The 17836-nt window shown below is 40.3% G+C and overlaps 1 protein-coding gene across 1 annotated transcript in view; it reads right to left on the minus strand.

Moving 5' to 3' along the window:
- The window catches only part of lt (vacuolar protein sorting-associated protein light), a 343814-nt gene that overhangs the window by 150294 nt on the left and 175684 nt on the right, over positions 1–17836 (minus strand). Inside the window, exon 10 of the mRNA XM_067139250.2 lies at positions 8112–8266. Coding sequence (XP_066995351.1) covers positions 8112–8266 — 155 coding nt within the window. The remainder of the gene's footprint in view (positions 1–8111; positions 8267–17836) is intronic.

A 17836-nucleotide genomic window follows, 5' to 3' on the forward strand; every position in this document is an offset into this window, starting at 1 on the left:
AGCTACAATATTGTAGTAAAATTATTTTCTAGCAATAAAAAACAATTATGTATTGAATAGATGAAAAACGAAAATAAAAATCGTATGCAAATTATACAAAGTTTCAATATGGGTCTAAACATGAGAATAGTTACTTTTGGGAGCCATATTTCTGCCATTGCAGGAATACTAGAAAACCGGATTTCGAACCATTAAGGAAGACGTTCAGAACATGAGAGAGACCACGGTAGAAGATAGATTAACTCAAACAGGACCTATTACCACACCTTCAACCCCCTCAAACCTAACCGGCAATACAGGACACCTAGACCCGACGGTGATTAAAGAGAGCCTACCAGAATTCCATGGGAGTCTAGGAGAGAACCTGACTAGTTTCATCGAGGAATCGGTCAGTCTACTACGAAGGACTATCTACCGGAGGACATTTTCGTTCAACTTGTCACACTGCAGTTAAGGGGGCAAGCCGCTACTTGGTGGAACAACTTGAAGGGCTTAAACTTAAACTGGACTGACTTCATGAGGGAATTCCTCACTAGGTTTAATTCCGAAGGGGTGAAGAACTCTGTGAAAAGGAAGCTACTGACTGACGCACAACCCACCAGCATGAGAGCTAGTGCGTTCATAATACAGAAGTACCAGCTCTTCAAGCGGCTGCATCCTGAATGAAACGAGAATGAGATCCTACCAGCCATCGTAGAACTACTCCACGACAAGATTAGACCACTAGTGAAGGTATCACAACCGAGATCCTTTGCTGATCTGTGCAGAATCATAGCCCAGTTGGAAGAACAACACAGGAATAAAGCCACAGAGGAGACCAGCTCGGTTAGGAAATGCTACCAGTGTGGAAAAACAGTACATCTGAAGAAAAAATGCCCAAATTTAGCATCGGAAAACTAGGTCTGGCCCATTCTGGATTGAGGGGGCGGGGGATGGGACTGAAAACAAGAATGCGCCTCAAGACCTGGCAGATCCTGAGGATAGGCAACGAGAATTTTTCACCCATACTCGACAGCCAAGCAAGCCACTCGTTTGTAAATGGGACTGTTGCCAGATTACTGTCGCCTATGAAGTCTCAGCATCTCGGAAGGGTAGTGGGAGCAGCAGACGGGGTAACCTATTCCATCCAAGGACAGACTAACCTAACCGCTAAATGCATGGACCTGCCTATTGTAATTAACGTTGCCGTGATTCAGAAGCTAATACCTGGCATCATATTAGGTCACAACTTTTTGGTAGAATACAAGGTTGCCTGAGACTATGCAGCTCATGAAGTCTTTTTGGGAAAAGACAGATGTCTGAGGGTTGCCTGGCACAATGGGAATCTCTGGACTCGCAATGACGTGGAAGTCGACGTAGACCTGGGAGATATCCAGTTAACGCATCTTCAACCAAGTGAAGAAGAGGAGCTGAGACATGCCTTAAAGGACTTTTCAGAAGTCATCACCAATAAAATAGGATGGACTACCACCGTAACACACACCACTGAATGCAGCACTTCCTCACCCATCAAGCAACGCCCATATCCAATCAACCCGGATAAGCACAAATTTGTCATTCAGAAGATTCAAGAGAAGGAAGGGCAAGGTCTCATCGAACCCTCTAGATCCTGTTAGGCTTCACCTTTCGTCCTACTGAAGAAGAAGAAAGTAGAGTATCGACTGTGTGTGGGCTTCTGCAAGTTGAACGAGAAGACCGTTAGTCATGCCTGCCCCATGCCTGACCTGAAGGATTCACTGAAAGAAGTGGATCTAGGAATTTCAGCACACTGGATCTCAACTCCGGATACTGGCAAGTGGAGGTTGAGGATAGTTCTAGGCCGCTGACCGCCTTCATGACACCGAGATGACTGTACCAGTTTGCAGTAATGCCCTTTGAACGGAAAAATGCTCCTGCAACCTTCATGCGACTGATGGATAAGGTATTGTCGGGATATGCTGGAGATTTCTGCCAAGTTTATCTCGACGACATCTTAACCTACAGCAAGAATTTTCAAGAACACCTTGTACATCTGGAAAAAGTGCTGGAACAACTGAAAATTCATGGACTGACTTGCCAACTGGAGAAATGTCACTTCACCCAGTCCCACATAGATATCTTGGCCATGTCCTAACATCTAACCATTTAGAAAGGCAACCGGAGAAGAATCGAGCTATCGAAGAAGCTGAACGCCCGCGGATCTAGCGACAAGTGCCCAGTTCCTTGGCTTGTGTGGACGGTATAGCAGCTTCATGCAACACTTTGAAGTGAAGGGAATACCACTCACCAATCTACTCCATAACAACCGCCAGTTCCGATGGACCAGCAAGGAAGAGGCTGCATTCCAAAGCATTAAGGCTGCGATATGTAACGCTCCCGATCTAGCCCATCCCGAACCCTCAATGGAAGATGTGCCTGAAGATGGACGCCGGGGACTCTGGCTTAGGAGCAGTGTTATTCCAGGAGAGGAGTGACAGCAGAAGGGACATCATCGAGAATGCCAGCAGAAAGCTATCTCCCACCAAACAAGGCTACTGCACTGCCGAGAAGGGCCATGAGCAAATTCAGAGGCTACTTGGAGGGAAGAAAGTTCCAGTTGTACACTGATAACCCAGCTCTCAAATGGCTGAACTTGATCTCTGGCTTAAAATTTAAACTGATGCGATGGGCTCTGTTAGTTGCAGAATTTGATTTTCATGTGTGCCGTGCCCCAGGATTGACGAACATAGGGGCAGACAGTTTATCTAGGCACCCGGTGATGGACCAGAAGCTAGGAGCACCATTGTCAAGAGGGAGGTTCCACAAAAACACCAGAGCAAACCCAGTGAACCTGTTCTTATGATCATCAAGAAGGAACTTGATCTGGGAGTAATCAAGCAATGGCAAGAACAAGACAAGCCCTGTAGGACCATGAAGCAGTGGATTAGGACACAGAACACTGAGAGTCAACTCATCCTGAGGGAATTCAAGATGTGCTCCAGAAACTTTCAGGTTGACGGAGGACTCTTAATGTACAGATCTCACCTCTCCGACATGCCTGCAGTAGTGGTGATCACTAGACTGCACACGACGGACATCCTCGGGAAGGTCCATGACAGCACTGAAGCCGAACATCCAGGAGGTGAAGAGACAAATCAGCCTATCCGACGAAGATTCTTCTGGGTCAACATGCGGAAAGACATCTTTAACTGTGTGTCCTGGACCAAGGCAAGCAACAGAAAGGCATATTCCAGTCAGCGAGGAAGATGGCCGCAGCACCCTTGGTAGGTCATAGCCCTGGACTTGATGGGTCCTTACACTACAACACCATGGGGTAAATCAGGACTCCTAGTAATCACAGGCCTTTCACAAGATGGATTGAAGCCTTTCCGATACCTGAAGCCACAACGGTACGCATCACCAGTCTTCTACAGGATGAGGTATTCAGCCGCTATGGTTATCCACGGTGCATTCTATCAGACAACGTGAGTCAGTTCACGTCAAGGAAGTGGCAGCAAATGATGAATGAAAGGGGTGTGGAGCACTGGACCATCCCTATCTACAACCCAAGTGCTAATCCAATGGAACGACGGAACCAGGAGCTAAAAATGATGCTACAGGCACATCGACTGTGGGACCGTCAGATACCGTAATCGCTCTTTGCCCTGTGACGACGCATCAACCATGTCACTGGCTATTCCCCAGTGGAGTTGCTCCTTGGTCAACAGCTATATGGCACTGGGGATTGGGAAATTCAGCCACCACGCACTTCTGGTCAAGATGATGCATCTGTTTCCCTAGCAGAGTGGCAGCATAAGCAGCGCCAGGACATCAAGGAAAAGCAGGCCTTGGCCGAGAAAAGATCCCTTACCCAGGCCAAGGCTCAAGATGTTGAAGAGACCCAGATCTTCCTACCAGGCCAACAAGTACTGCGAAATAACCACCCAATCAGTAATAAGATTGGAGGGTTCCACGCAGGTCTCGACCCTAAGTGGATTGGTCCCGTCAAGTTCGATAAGCAGCTGGGCCATGGGGTCTACTTACTAAAGACCAACCTTCCTGTCAATATCCACACATCAGAATTGCGGCGAGTCACCCAACAGCTGCGCATACAGAGTAATCGTGGTACTGCCACGGGTCCACCTGGAGGAGAGGCTACTGATGACATGGCACAATCTGGTTCTGAGGAGGAGAACGCTTCGACAACCACCAAGGAGGAGGCTGGCGGCAAGGCGACACCGACCCCCGACACAGCAAGATCCAGTCAAGAGGAGTAGAGCACATCCAGCGACTTCGAGGAAGAGAGAAGATATAATATACGACCAAGGCAAAGTCGACAAGTGTGATAGACTGCTGAAATTGTTTCAAGTTATAGGGAGATATTGATGCAACGTGTAATGGACTAGTATAACGTGGAAACAATTCTCTAAACCCACAGGTAAACAGTGTAAATAACAAGCTCAATTAGTAGGTATTATTATTATTATTATTATTATTATTATTATTATTATTATTATTATTATTATTATTATAAATACATTGTCAGTACGGACTTTATTTGGTATAAATTACAGTCGTATCATTTATTATTTGTGTGCTGTATGATCTGTCTTGTGTAACAAAACGTGAGGTTATGTCACGATACATCTGGTGTATGTATATTAATACCACTTTATTTAATGTAAGAACATGTACGTAAGAGTATATAATTTATTATTAAATGTAAATATGATGCATAAATCCAACACAGTTTTGGGCAACACAGGGTAATAGTCTAGAACGAAGCACCTTTGTCACTCAAGTTTTACAAAATGTTCTCTCCATTTGTACATAGGTTATTGGAGACTCGAGAAGATACAAGGAAGCATTTTGTGTCATACACTTCTAGAAGCCTGGCCAGGCAAAGTATATGAAGAGATACTCTTGGGTTGTTGAGCTGAGCTGTTAGTGGAACTCATTAGTCAAGTCAAGTGTGTGAACACATACTGTGATTTTGTTGTGTTGGTAGTTGGTTGACATGCTAATGTGTCGGTCAAGTTCAAGATGGTGGTTTATGTGTATGTAATCTGTAAATAAAACATTGTACACAACTGACAGCATCATGTGTGTGCGTCTTTGTGACTACAATAGTACCATGGGTCCTGTTTTATACCAAGTGAAGAGTCCCCATAGGAGGAAACCACCACCATTGGCCTGAACTGTACCCTGCTGGCAAGAGGGATCCAATGCCAAATTTGGTTGACGATGTACTCTCACCTGGCCATCAGCATGGACCAACTGGTACTCGACTCATCTGTCTGAGGGACTTTTTTCTGTGCTTCAAGCATCCAATGTTGGTGCTCCTTTGCCCATGTCAGCCTCTGCGCCTTTAACAGACGTACTCGCATGGGGTGCATTCCTCTTTACCTCATGGTGTTAAGATGGTTCTGGATGGTATGGCTACTCACATGTTGTCGCTGTCCAGCACTGAAATGATGAGTGATCTGCTGCATTTTGGTCAATCCATCCACTCTAACGATCCAGGCAAGCCAACAACTACCCCTAATATCAACGTTGTCATACACTATGACAACTGACCCTGATGGCGGTGGTTTTGCCTGAATCCATGTACTCACAGTACACTCTTGATATTTCAAAGTAAAAAAAGTCTTGAGAATTCCATCTTTTCAGTACGTAATATAATCATGTTAGCAATTAAATTACATTAATATCAAAAAATATTTGAAGGACATGTTTTGTCTCTTAGTGACTTGCAGACAATTCTAAATGATAAATTAATCTAAATTGTATAGAAGAGGGGACTCCTCAAGATAGAAATGAAGGTTGCATTAAATAATACGGATCTTGTAAACTGGCATGTAAAATATTGGAGAATGCGGTATTCTATTTGAGAGTCCCCTTTTTATTTCTCAAAACAGACACCCCTCAAGTGGCATGACCGGTCTTAGCGGCTACCGTTGCACGTCTTTGTGTTGTGTTAAATTCTGCAACATTTTCCACAGCAGGTTACAAGATCCGTATTATTTAATGCATGCTTCATTTCAACGTTGAGGAGTCTGCTCTTCTCTTCTATACAATTTAGATTAATCACCATTTCAATTATCACTTAGAATCGTCTGCAAGATTATCATGAACAATAGATTTGAAACAGCACAATTTTACAAGGATGATTTTACCTCACAGATTTTTTAAAAAGTGTAAGTATAGTAAGAACATGTGTACGTGTGTTTTCTCTTTTTTAAAGACATCTGATCAGTTTTTTAATGCACTATTTTACTGATCTTAGTGGACGTATGTGCATGTTTGTTATTTATAGTAATAATGGTGTGTGACAACTCTTTTTTTCTGCCTGTAAATGTTTATTTTTAATCTATGCTGGAAATAAGTGGCCAATGATGCCTCAAAGAGAGAAGAAACATGTCAAGCAAATATTCTTGACATTAATGTAATTTAATCGCTAACATTACTTACAGGGGTTAGACAAGGCTGTAATCTTTCACCTTTGCTGTTCGTAGTTTACATGGATCACCTGCTGAAAGGTATAAAATGGCAGGGAGGGATTCAGTTAGGCGGAAATGTAGCAACCAGTCTGGCCTATGCTGATGACTTGGTCTTAATGGCAGACTGTGCCGAAAGCCTGCAGTCTAATATCTTGGAACTTGAAAATAGGTGCACTGATTATGGTATAAAAATTAGCCTTTTGAAGACTAAATTGATGTCAGTAGGTAAGAAATTCAACAGAATTGAATGTCAGATTGGTGATACAAAGCTAGAACAGGTTGATAATTTCAAGTATTTAGGTTGTGTGTTCTCCCAGGATGGTAATATAGTGAGCAAGATTGAATCTAGGTGTAGTAAAGCTAATGCAGTGAGCTCACAGCTGCGATCAACAGTATTCAGTAAGAAGAAAGTCAGCTCCCAGACGAAACTATCTTTACATCGGTCTGTTTTCAGACCAACTTTGCTTTATGGGAGCGAAAGCTGTGTGGACTCAGGTTATCTTATTCATAAGTTAGATGTAACAGACATGAAAGTAGCGAGAATGATTTCTGGTACAAACAGGTGGGAATAATGGCAGGAGGGTACTCAGAATGATGAGATAAAGGCTAATTTAGGAATGAATTTGATAGACGAAGATGTACGCATAAACTGGCTTCGGTGGTGCAGTCATGTGAGGCGAATGGAGGAGGATAGATTACCTAGGAGAATAATGAACGCTGTTATGGAGGGTAAGAGAAGTAGAGGTATACAAGACGACGATGGTTAGATTCAGTCTCTAACGATTTAAAGATAAGAGGTATAGAACTAAATGGGGCCACAGCACTAGTTGCAAATAGAGGATTGTGGCGATGTTTAGTAAATTCACAGAGGCTTGCAGCCTGAATGATGAAAGGCATAACAGTCTATAATGATAATGTATGTATGTATGTATGTATGTATGTATGTATGTATGTATGTATGTATGTATGTATGTACATTATAATATTATTTGAAAAGGTGGAAAACTCAATTTTATTATAATTTCGTGTGGCTATTTCTAGCCGGGTGCAGCCCTTGTAAGGCAAACCCTCCAATGAGGGTGGGCGGCATCTGCCATGTGTAGGTAACTGCGTGTTACTGTGGTGGAGGACAGTGTTATGTGTGGTGTGTGAGTTGCAGGGATGTTGGGGAAATCACAAACACCCAGCCCCTGAGCTATTGGAATTAACCAATGAAGGTTAAAATGCCCGACACTGCCGGGAATCAAACCCGGGACCCTCTGAACCGAAGGCCAGTACGCTGACAATTCAGCCAATGAGTATTTTGAAGTATCTTACTGTCAACACAGACCAACAATGAAGTTTTTAACATGTATCATTCTTGACATGGCAGCCCTTGGAAAGCCCAGTGGCCTGCACAACTTCAGAGATGGCATGGCTCATACGGCTGGTGCTGACAATCTGGCTGCAATCAAATCCGCTGAAGTCTTGTGCCTTGCCCATAATGTAGTCAACTGCTACTCAGGCAGTGAGTACGAAGTCTGATGTCCTCACTGCTACATGCCACGCCCTTCTATGACATTAGCTGGATTGAGCACACCGCCATTTCCCCACTATGGCAGCCATCTCTAAATCAATTGCTCACGAGTGTAATTTTCTTGGGCTATACATTACCTCAGGATCCATTTTAAGATACTCGTACAACACCATCTCATAAATATGTGGATCGAGAGGATTTTCGGCACATGGTAAGTGGCAGCTAACAGCTCTCAATTGCTGCAGTCGAGCAAATTTGAATACTTCTTCTTCCCATAATCTCTTATCTTTTCCTGAAAAAAAAAAAAAAAAAAAACAAATTGGATTAATAACTGTTTGATAACCAGAAATTCTACAGTGCCTTTCACTATCATATTGTCTGTTTGGCTCAACGAGGTGTATAAGGCAGTCAGGCAGAAAAGCAACTCTCACTATTAAAGCATGTGACTTTGTAAGTAAGCAAGCAAGCAAGTCAGTCAGTAAGTAAATTATGACTTTGGTTTCTGACAAAGGTTTCGTAAGGAAAGAAAGGAGAAAAATGTGTTGTATTTGCATCGTTTGGTAGAGAAAGAAAAAGAAAAACATGTGGACTTATAGAAGACTGTCATTTGGAAATGTAACACTGACAGTTGTAAAGGGTTGTTTTCCTTATTGTTGGCTGACATTTTGTAACAGTGAAAATTGTAAAGGGTTGTTTTCATTAATATTGTGAAATGTCGATTCTAGAAAGACGTTCTATGTCTTTAAGAGTTTCGTAAGATGGAAGATTCTCAATAGTCATTTACATTGGAGATAATAACAGGAGTTTTGATTGGTGAGTCTGGGTGATGAGAGGTAAGCTTCTGTAGTCTGACTGGTTACCTTGTGATCGGACCGGGCCCAGCTTCACCCTCCTCGAGAGAGCGAGGAAAACTTTCGACGTCTTTCGCTTCTCACCTGTCCAGCGAGTCAGACTTACTTCGGTGATCCTCCCACCCAGGATAGCCTGCCGTGGGGTAAGCGCTGTTGGTTTCATTTCCACCTTAGTTTAAATTCAATGTTTAGTTCCCTTTTCACATACGAGATTGCCCCTACTCGCCACTCAATTATTAAGATGCCTTAGCTTTTCATTTAAACTAATAAACTTCATTGTTTGTCAATATTGAACAAAGATTACAATGTTTTATTTAAACTTTTTGGGTCCACCTTATTCAATACCTAACAATTTTGTTGTGTAGATGTAATTACAACATATTATGTTTCATTCAGTACTAGTTTTGACGCTATACTGCGTCATCATCAGCTGAACAGAGGTTTAGAAAAATTGGCAATCATGTAAGGTTATCAACATCAACTTCATCACATTTAAAATCATATTAATAACAATGAACTGTGCTCAAAAGTAAACAGTCTATTTATCCATCCTTATTTTTCAACAAGTCGAAGACTTGCGGGTCTTATGCAACAAACTAATAAAAACAGATGCAAACTGGTTTGCTCAATTATAATATAAAGTGAATTCAAAGTAGAACAACAAAATATAAAACTGTAAATAGTCTTGAAAACTATTTGCACTTAATTGATCGCACTTCTTAAAACATCACATAGTATTGTAGTAAAACTAAAAGTAGGTTCCATAAAATCTACAGAGTCCCTTTGAGAGTGTTGTTCAATGAAGCACTCCTAATGAGGTGGAAACGAACACAAAGTCCTTTAAGATATTATCAGGACAGCATTTCCCAGTTCAATATGGACCTGTAAATAACAGATCAGAAGAGAATTATATTTTACTACTAAAGATATAGTACAAAAACCAAATTCTCTTTTAACATGTCATTCTTTTTAATTATAATAATTACTAAGGTGTACACCTTATTATATAAATGACTTCCATTGTATTAATGACTATCAGCTTATAGGTGTAAATATTATTTTAGTTGTAACATGTATATATTCTATATTACTATTATGGTATTTCTATAAGAGTCACGATCAATGTATTTTATTGTCTTTGTATAATTTGTCCTAGGCTGATGATGACATACAGTTTTGTCAAAATCGGTACCAAAAGTTTATAAACGTGATGATTTAACAGAAATGTAAAAATTTTCACGTAATATATATAGTATTGAAAAAGATGGATCTTATTATTTTCTTTGTTTACTGTGAAGATATGCTATAATTATCAATTCACCTAAGAGGCAGATTGCCTATAGCGTAAATGTTTCTGCATGAAAGACCTCAAAAAATCGCTGACTATGCGAAGCGCAATGAAGCACAGCAAGCAGTGATGTGATAAGAGTTCAAGTGCCCAAGGTGGGTTGGGATTGAAGAGGAGGAGTAGGGGCAAATTGGAGGAGCAAATGAGGAGTAGCGGTGTGGTGGAGCTCTGGAGGGCGTGGACGTAAGAAGAAACTAGCAAAGCTATTACGCATAATACGAAACACCGAACTATTGACCAGGACATGTATGTTTAAAAAAACACAATAAGAAAATCAAATAATTTTTTTTATTTTTCAGAAATCTCATATACGGTTTGAATTGAAGTATTGATCTAAGTGTATACAGCAACAATCCATAACATAAAGCAAACTTCCTTTTTCTAAGTTCACCAGGATCTCAATGTCACGCTCTATAGTTGTGAATTTATGCTTTAGATCGTGCATAAGCTGGCCTACAGCAGAAACTTGTTATATTTTATGGCATTAGTATGTTCTGTATATCTAATTTTAAAGCTGCGTCCTGTTTGACCCAGATATGTGCACCCACAGTCGTTACATCTAAACCTATACACACCAGATTTGGAATAAGGTTTAGATCTATTGATTGAGGCTGAATTATGCAATACCTCAGAATTACTATTATCGGTACGAAACAAAACCCTGACATTATGCTTCTTGAAAATATTAGCAAACCTATAAATATCCTTGTTGAAAGTAAATATTGCAAAAGCCTTCTGATTAGGTTTGTCTTTGAGCAACTTGGTTTGTGAACGATACCTAATCTTGTTGATTATACTTTTAATAAAGCCTTCAGTAAAACCATTAGCCTTAGCCATTGAACAGATGGTAAGTTCTTTATTCAAATTAGCTTTTGTCATGGGGATCCTAAATGCTTGTTCTACTAACCTATTGTATGTAGAGTTTTTTTTATTCTGTGGGTGCTCTGAATCTTGCCTAATAGTAACAGCCATTTGTGTAGGCTTTCTAAAAATACTGCATATAAAAGAAGAATTGGATCTGTTGATTGTTAAGACTAGAAAATTAATTGATTTATTGTTTTCTGATTCCTAAGTAAATATGACCTATGGGTCTTCAACCCCAACCCACCTTGGACACTTTAACTCTATCACATCACTGCTTGCTGTGCTTCACTGTGCTTTGCATAGTCAGCGACCTTTTGAGGTGAGTCACGTAGAAACATTTACGTTATACGACACAACCTTATATCTTGTCTCTTAGGTGAAATGATAATTATAGCATATCTTATTATTTACAGGTCTGCACTAAACTGGGAAACTTTGTTCTTGATAATATCTTAAAGGACTTTGTGTTCGTTTCCACCTCATTAGGAGTGCTTCATTGAACAACACTGTCAAAGGGACTCTGTAGATTTTATGGAACCTACTTTTAGTTTTACTACAATACTACGTGATGTTTTATGAAGTGCGATCAATTAAGCGCAAATAGTTTTCAAGACTAATTCCATTTTTATATTTTGTTGATCTACTTTGAATTCACTTTATATTATAATTGAGCAAACCAGTTTGCATATGTTTTTATTAGTTTGTTGCATAAGACATGCAAGTCTTCAACTTGTTGAAAAATAAGGATGAATAAATAGTTTACTTTTTAACATGGTTCATTGTTATTAATATGATTTTAAATGTGATGAAGTTGATGTTGATAAACTTATATCATTGCCAATTTTTCTAAACCTCTGTTCAGCTGATGATAACTCAGTATAGCGTCAAAACTAGTACTGAATGAAACATAATATGTTGTAATTACATCTACACAACAAAATTGTAAGGTATTGAATAAGGTGGACCCAAAAACTTTTAATAAAACGTCATAACCTTAGTTTTTCAGCTGGGCCTGCCTGTTTGATTTTGGAGGCATTCCCCTTTTCTCTTGGTTCTGTAAACCTGGAGATACATCCCCAACATTTGCCTGGTGTGAAAATGGTAAACCACGGAAAACCATATTCAGGGCTGCCGACAGTGGGATTCGAACCCACTATCTCCCGGATGCAAGCTCACAGCCGCGTGCCTCTAACCGCATGGCCAACTCGCCCGGTAGTGGATTAATTTTATTCCCCTCGGGGTTTGCCTCCAATAATTTTGTATCACTTGATGCACGCTAGTTTTTCCTCTGCCCCGCATTAGAAGTGCTTTTGGTGTGGGAGTAAGTTGAACTGGCCTCTGCGTCAAGTTTAAGTATTTCTGACATTTCCATCTTGTTTCCATTATATGGCGCGATTATTTGAAAGCGCTGTTAGATTTCACTTAAGGTTGTATTTTTAATATCATATGGTTCTTATTACCTTTAATCGTTCTATTCTGGTTGTTGCGTTATGTTAGGTTATCTTTGGTTAGCCACTTTGACTTAAAAGAAAAGCCCTTGGCAAATTACATCTAATTTGTTGATCTGAGATATCCTAACTGGATTTTTGAATTGAAGGATTTTGGTTTGAATTTTCTTTGTAATGTTTATTTTGGAAAAAAAAAAAATTAACAGATCAAGGGATCACCGTTGATTTTTCTAGAAACCTTCAACCTACGTATCCCAATGGCCCCGGTAGGATTCCCATGCCCGTTCCACATCCTTTCTTATACAACCTGTGACAATAAAGTTCGGTGAATGAAGTCAGAACGGTCGATCCGGCAACACACAACGCTGCACCTGCGTAGAAGCAGGTTTTGACCACCTGCTCCCAACGTTGTTCAGTTGAGCATCGTGTATGTGCCGCATACGACCTGTTTGACACAGTGTGTTTAGTGCGTTGGTTCTGAACTGTGAACAGGAACATGAACGACCAAAAGACCAATGTACAGTTTTGTTTTAAGCTTTGCAAGACACCGAAAGAAACGCATGCTGGTACATGTTTATGAAGATCAAACACTGTTCTTGAAGAATGTGTATGAGTGATCACCTGTTTTCGAGGAGGCTGGGAAAGTGTTTTCGACAACCCCCGTAGCGGAAGACCGGCGACCGCCGTCAGTGACTAAAACATTGAGAAGTTGAGGACATTAATCACGAACGATCGGTGATTAACTGTGCGCATGATAGCAGATGAACTGCAGATTAACCGTGAATCCGTGCGACGAATCATTACCGAGAAGTTAGGGAAGAGGAAAACGTGTTCTCGTCTTGTGCCACATCACTTGACAGACGATCAGAAGCAGACATGTTTAGAGGCTTCACAGGATTTTGTCAAAACGGTGGATGCGACACCAAATTTCTTAAATTGTATTGTTACCTGAGGATGAAATCTGGTGTCTCAGGTACGACGCTGGAACGAAACGGCAAAGCATGGAATGGTGTTCTCCGGGACCCCCTCGTCGGAAAAAGGTCAGAGCCAAAAAGTCACGCATCAAAACTATGCTTATCACCTTTTTCGATAGTCAAGGCATTATCCACAAGGAATTTCTACCTGAGGGAACGACGATGAATGCTGCATGGTACATTGAAATTTTGACCCGTTTCATGAAACGTCTATGCAGGGTACGACCCCAGTACGCACAACAAGGTTCATGATTTTTTGTCCATGACAACGCTCGCCCACACACAGCCAATATCGTCAAACAGTTCATGGCAAAAATGGGGGTGGTGCAACTTGAACATCCCCATACTCCCCAGATCTCAAATCTCCAGACTTCTTCCTATTCCCACGACTCAACCTCACTCTGAAAGGAAGGAGATATGAGGATATTCCTGACACCCACCGAAACGTGACTAGGCTTTTGAACACCATCCCAAAGAAGCTTTCTTGCAAAGTTTCCAGGACATGTATCACCGATCTCAGCAGTGCATAGTTATGGGAGGGGAATATTTCGAAGGACAGTAAGGTCACTGTCGTGCATTGTTCATCTATGTTGATAGTACAGGACTATTCACAGAACTTTATTGTCACAGGTTGTAGTTGTCAAGTTGAACAACCTGATTTTCATTTGTTTATTTCTCGATGCAGTTTCAGCTGGTGTCATGGTTTGTCTTACGGTTGTCCAAAATCTATGTAAGTTGAGATTTAATATCATTATTTCTTTACCCTGCATTGTGTAAAAACAGTTAAGAGTGCTGGCTTTTTGAGCCCTTGACAGGATGAATCCTAGCTCAGTCTGGTAGTATTTGAAGGTGCAAAAATACATCAACCCCGTGTCGGTAGATTTACTTGTAATGTAAAAAAACTCCTGTGGTACCAAATACTGGCACCTTGGCATCTCCAAGAACCATTAACTTAGTGGGATGTAAAACCAATATTATTATTATTATTATTATTATTATTATTATTATTATTATTATTATTATTATTATTATTGTCTTTGTTACAATTTTTAAAATTCCATGACAAAAATATTACAATAAATATCCATGTAAAATAAATCTTTATTATAAAACAGTTATATTGTTCAGTGTTATGCCTTCATATGTATAATTTAATTATGAATTCTTGAAGGTAAACCAGGTGTGACTGAGAATCCAGTTTTGTTTTATTCCTTAAAACAACAACCACCACCACCACCACCACCACCACCACCACCACAAGATTAGGTTATTTTTAGCAGAAATCCTTATGCACTTGCTCCACACAGAGATACCTAGTAAAAATATGTATAATATTGAAGGGTGGTGGTGGTTGCTGCTGTTGTTGTTTGAGTCATCAGTCCATAGACTGGTTTGATGCAGCCTCCATGCCACCCTATCCTGTGCTAACCTTTTCATTTCTACGTAACTACCGCATCATACATCTGCTCTAATCTGCTTGTCATATTCATACCTTGGTCTACCCCTACCGTTCTTACCACCTACACTTCCTTCAAAAACCAACTGAACAAGTCCTGGATGTCTTAAGATGTGTCCTATCATTCTATCTCTTCTTCTCATCAAACTTAGCCAAATCGATCTCCTCTCCCCAATTTGATTCAGTATCTCTTCATTCGTGATTCGATCTATCCATCTCACCTTCAGCATTCTTCTGTAATACCACATTTCAAAAGCTTCTATTATCTTTCTTTCTGAGCTAGTTATCGTCCATGTTTCACTTCCATACAATGCCACGCTCCACACGAAAGTCTTCAAAAACATCTTTCTAATTCCTATATCAATGTTTGAAGTAAGCAAATTTCTTTTCTTAAGAAAGCTCTTTCTTGCTTGTGCTAGTCTGCATTTTATGTCCTCCTTACTTCTGCCATCGTTAGTTATTTTACTACCCAAGTAACAATATTCATCTACCTCCTTTAAGACTTCATTTCCTACTCTAATATTTCCTGCATCACCTGCCTTCGTTCGACTGCACTCCATTACTTTTGTTTTGAACTTATTTATTTTCATCCTGTACTCCTTACCCAAGACTTCGTCCATACCATTCAGCAGCTTCTCAAGATCTTCTGCAGTTTCAGATAAAATAACAATATCATCAGCAAATCTGAAAGTTTTGATTTCCTCTCCTTGGATTGTGATTCCCTTTCCAAATTCCTCTTTGATTTCCTTTACTTCCTGTTCTATGTAATCACTGAACAGGAGGGGGGACAAACTGCAGCCTTGCCTCACTCCTTTCTGGATTGCTGCTTCTTTTTCAAAGCCCTCGATTCTTATCACTGCAGACTGATTTTTATACAGATTGTAGATAATTCTTCGTTCTCGGTATCTGATCCCAATCATCTTCAGAATCTTAAATAGCTTGGTCCAATCAACATTATCGAATGCCTTTTCTAGATCTACGAATGCCATGTATGTGGGCCTGTCCTCCTTGACTCGATCCTCTAAGATCAGACGTAAAGTCAGGATTGCTTCACTTGTTCCTACATTTCTTCTGAAGCCAAATTGATCTTCTCCCAACTCAGCTTCAACTTGATTTTCCATTCTTCTGTAAATAATATGTGTTAAAATTTTGCAGGCATGAGATACTAAACTAATGGTGCGGTAGTTTTCACACTTGTCAGCACCGGCTTTCTTGGGAATAGGTATAACAATATTCTGCTGAAAATCGGATGGGACTTCTGATGTTTCACACATCTTACACACTAAATGGAATAACCTTGCCATGCTGGTTTCTCCTAAGGCAGTCAGTAATTCAGAGGGAATGTCATCAATTCCAGGTGCCTTGTTCCTATTTAGGTCACTCACAACTCTGTCAAACTCTGACCTCAAAATTGGGTCTCCCATTTCATCAGCATCAACAGCCTCCTCACGTTCCAGAACCGAATTATCTACACCTTTACCTTGATACAACTGTTAGATATGTTCCTGCCATCTTTCTGCTTTGTCTTCTTTCCCTAGAAGTGGCTTTCCATCTGAGGTCTTAATATTCATACACCTAGATTTCCTTTCTCCAAAGGTTTCCTTGATTTTCCTGTATGCAGCATCTACCTTTCCCAGGACCATACAACCTTCGACATACTTGCACTTCTCCTTCAGCCATTCTTCCTTAGCTACCTTGCACTTTCTATCCACTTGATTCTTTAAACGCCTGTATTCTTTCCTGCCCTCTTCATTTCTAGCATTCTTGTATTTTCGTCGTTCATCAATCAGGTCTAGTATCTCCCGAGTTATCCACTGATTCTTAGTCGATCCTTTCTTCCTTCCTAACATTTCTTCAGCAGCCCTACTGACTTAATTTTTCATGACTATCCACTCTTCCTCTATTGTGTTTCCTTCAGCCTTTTCATTCAGTCCTTTTGCAACATGTTCCTTGAAACAGTCCCTCACACTCTTTTCTTTCAACTTGTCTAGATCCCATCTTTTTGCATTCTTTCCTTTCTTCAATTCCTTCAGCTTCAGGTGGCATTTCATGACCAACAAGTTGTGGTCAGAGTCCACGTCTGCTCCTGGGAAAGTTTTGCAATCCAACACCTGATTTCTGAATCTCTGCCTAATCATAATGAAGTCTATTTGATACCTTCCAGTGTCTCCAGGTCTTGTCCACGTATACAGCCGCCGTTTGCGGTGTTTAAACAAAGTATTGGCAAGGACTAAATTATGATCAGTGCAGAATTCAACCAGCCGACTTCCTCTTTCGTTCCTTTGTCCCAATCCAAATTCTCTTACTGTACTACCTTCTCTTCCTTGGCCTACCACTGCATTCCAGTCTCCCATCACAATTAGATTCTCGTCACCTTTTACATATTGTATTAAATCTTCTATCTCTTCATACATTCCTTCGATTTCCTCATCATCCGCTGAACTAGTAGGCATATAGACCTGCACTATTGTGGTGGGCATTGGTTTGGTGTCTATCTTGATGACAATAATTCTTTCACTATGCTGGTCGTAGTAGCTTACCCGCTGCCCTATTTTCTTATTGTCAATAATAAGTGCAGAGAAAATATTGCGCTTCCCAAGGAGGAACTAGATGAAGTTGGAGAAAAATTAGATTGTCTTCCAAAATTCCTTTGACAAGTTGAACATCAAACAGAAACCTCTGTAACCTTAGGATAGATAGTTACCAAATTTTTAAACTTGAAAGTACAAGATTCTAGTGTTACCATATGGTAAACTTGAAATTCGGAAGCCATAACTTCACATGTTTCTAGCAAAATCATTTGTAACGGTCATAGAATATATATTACACTATACAAATAAGTATAATACCAAAAATAATCCATGTAATAATAATAAGCTTATAAAAATGCACTAACTCGGAGAGGATGTCCATTTTTGCTG

Source organism: Anabrus simplex, chromosome 2, assembly GCF_040414725.1.
Source record: "Anabrus simplex isolate iqAnaSimp1 chromosome 2, ASM4041472v1, whole genome shotgun sequence".
In the NCBI taxonomy this organism is placed as follows: Eukaryota; Metazoa; Arthropoda; class Insecta; order Orthoptera; family Tettigoniidae; genus Anabrus; species Anabrus simplex.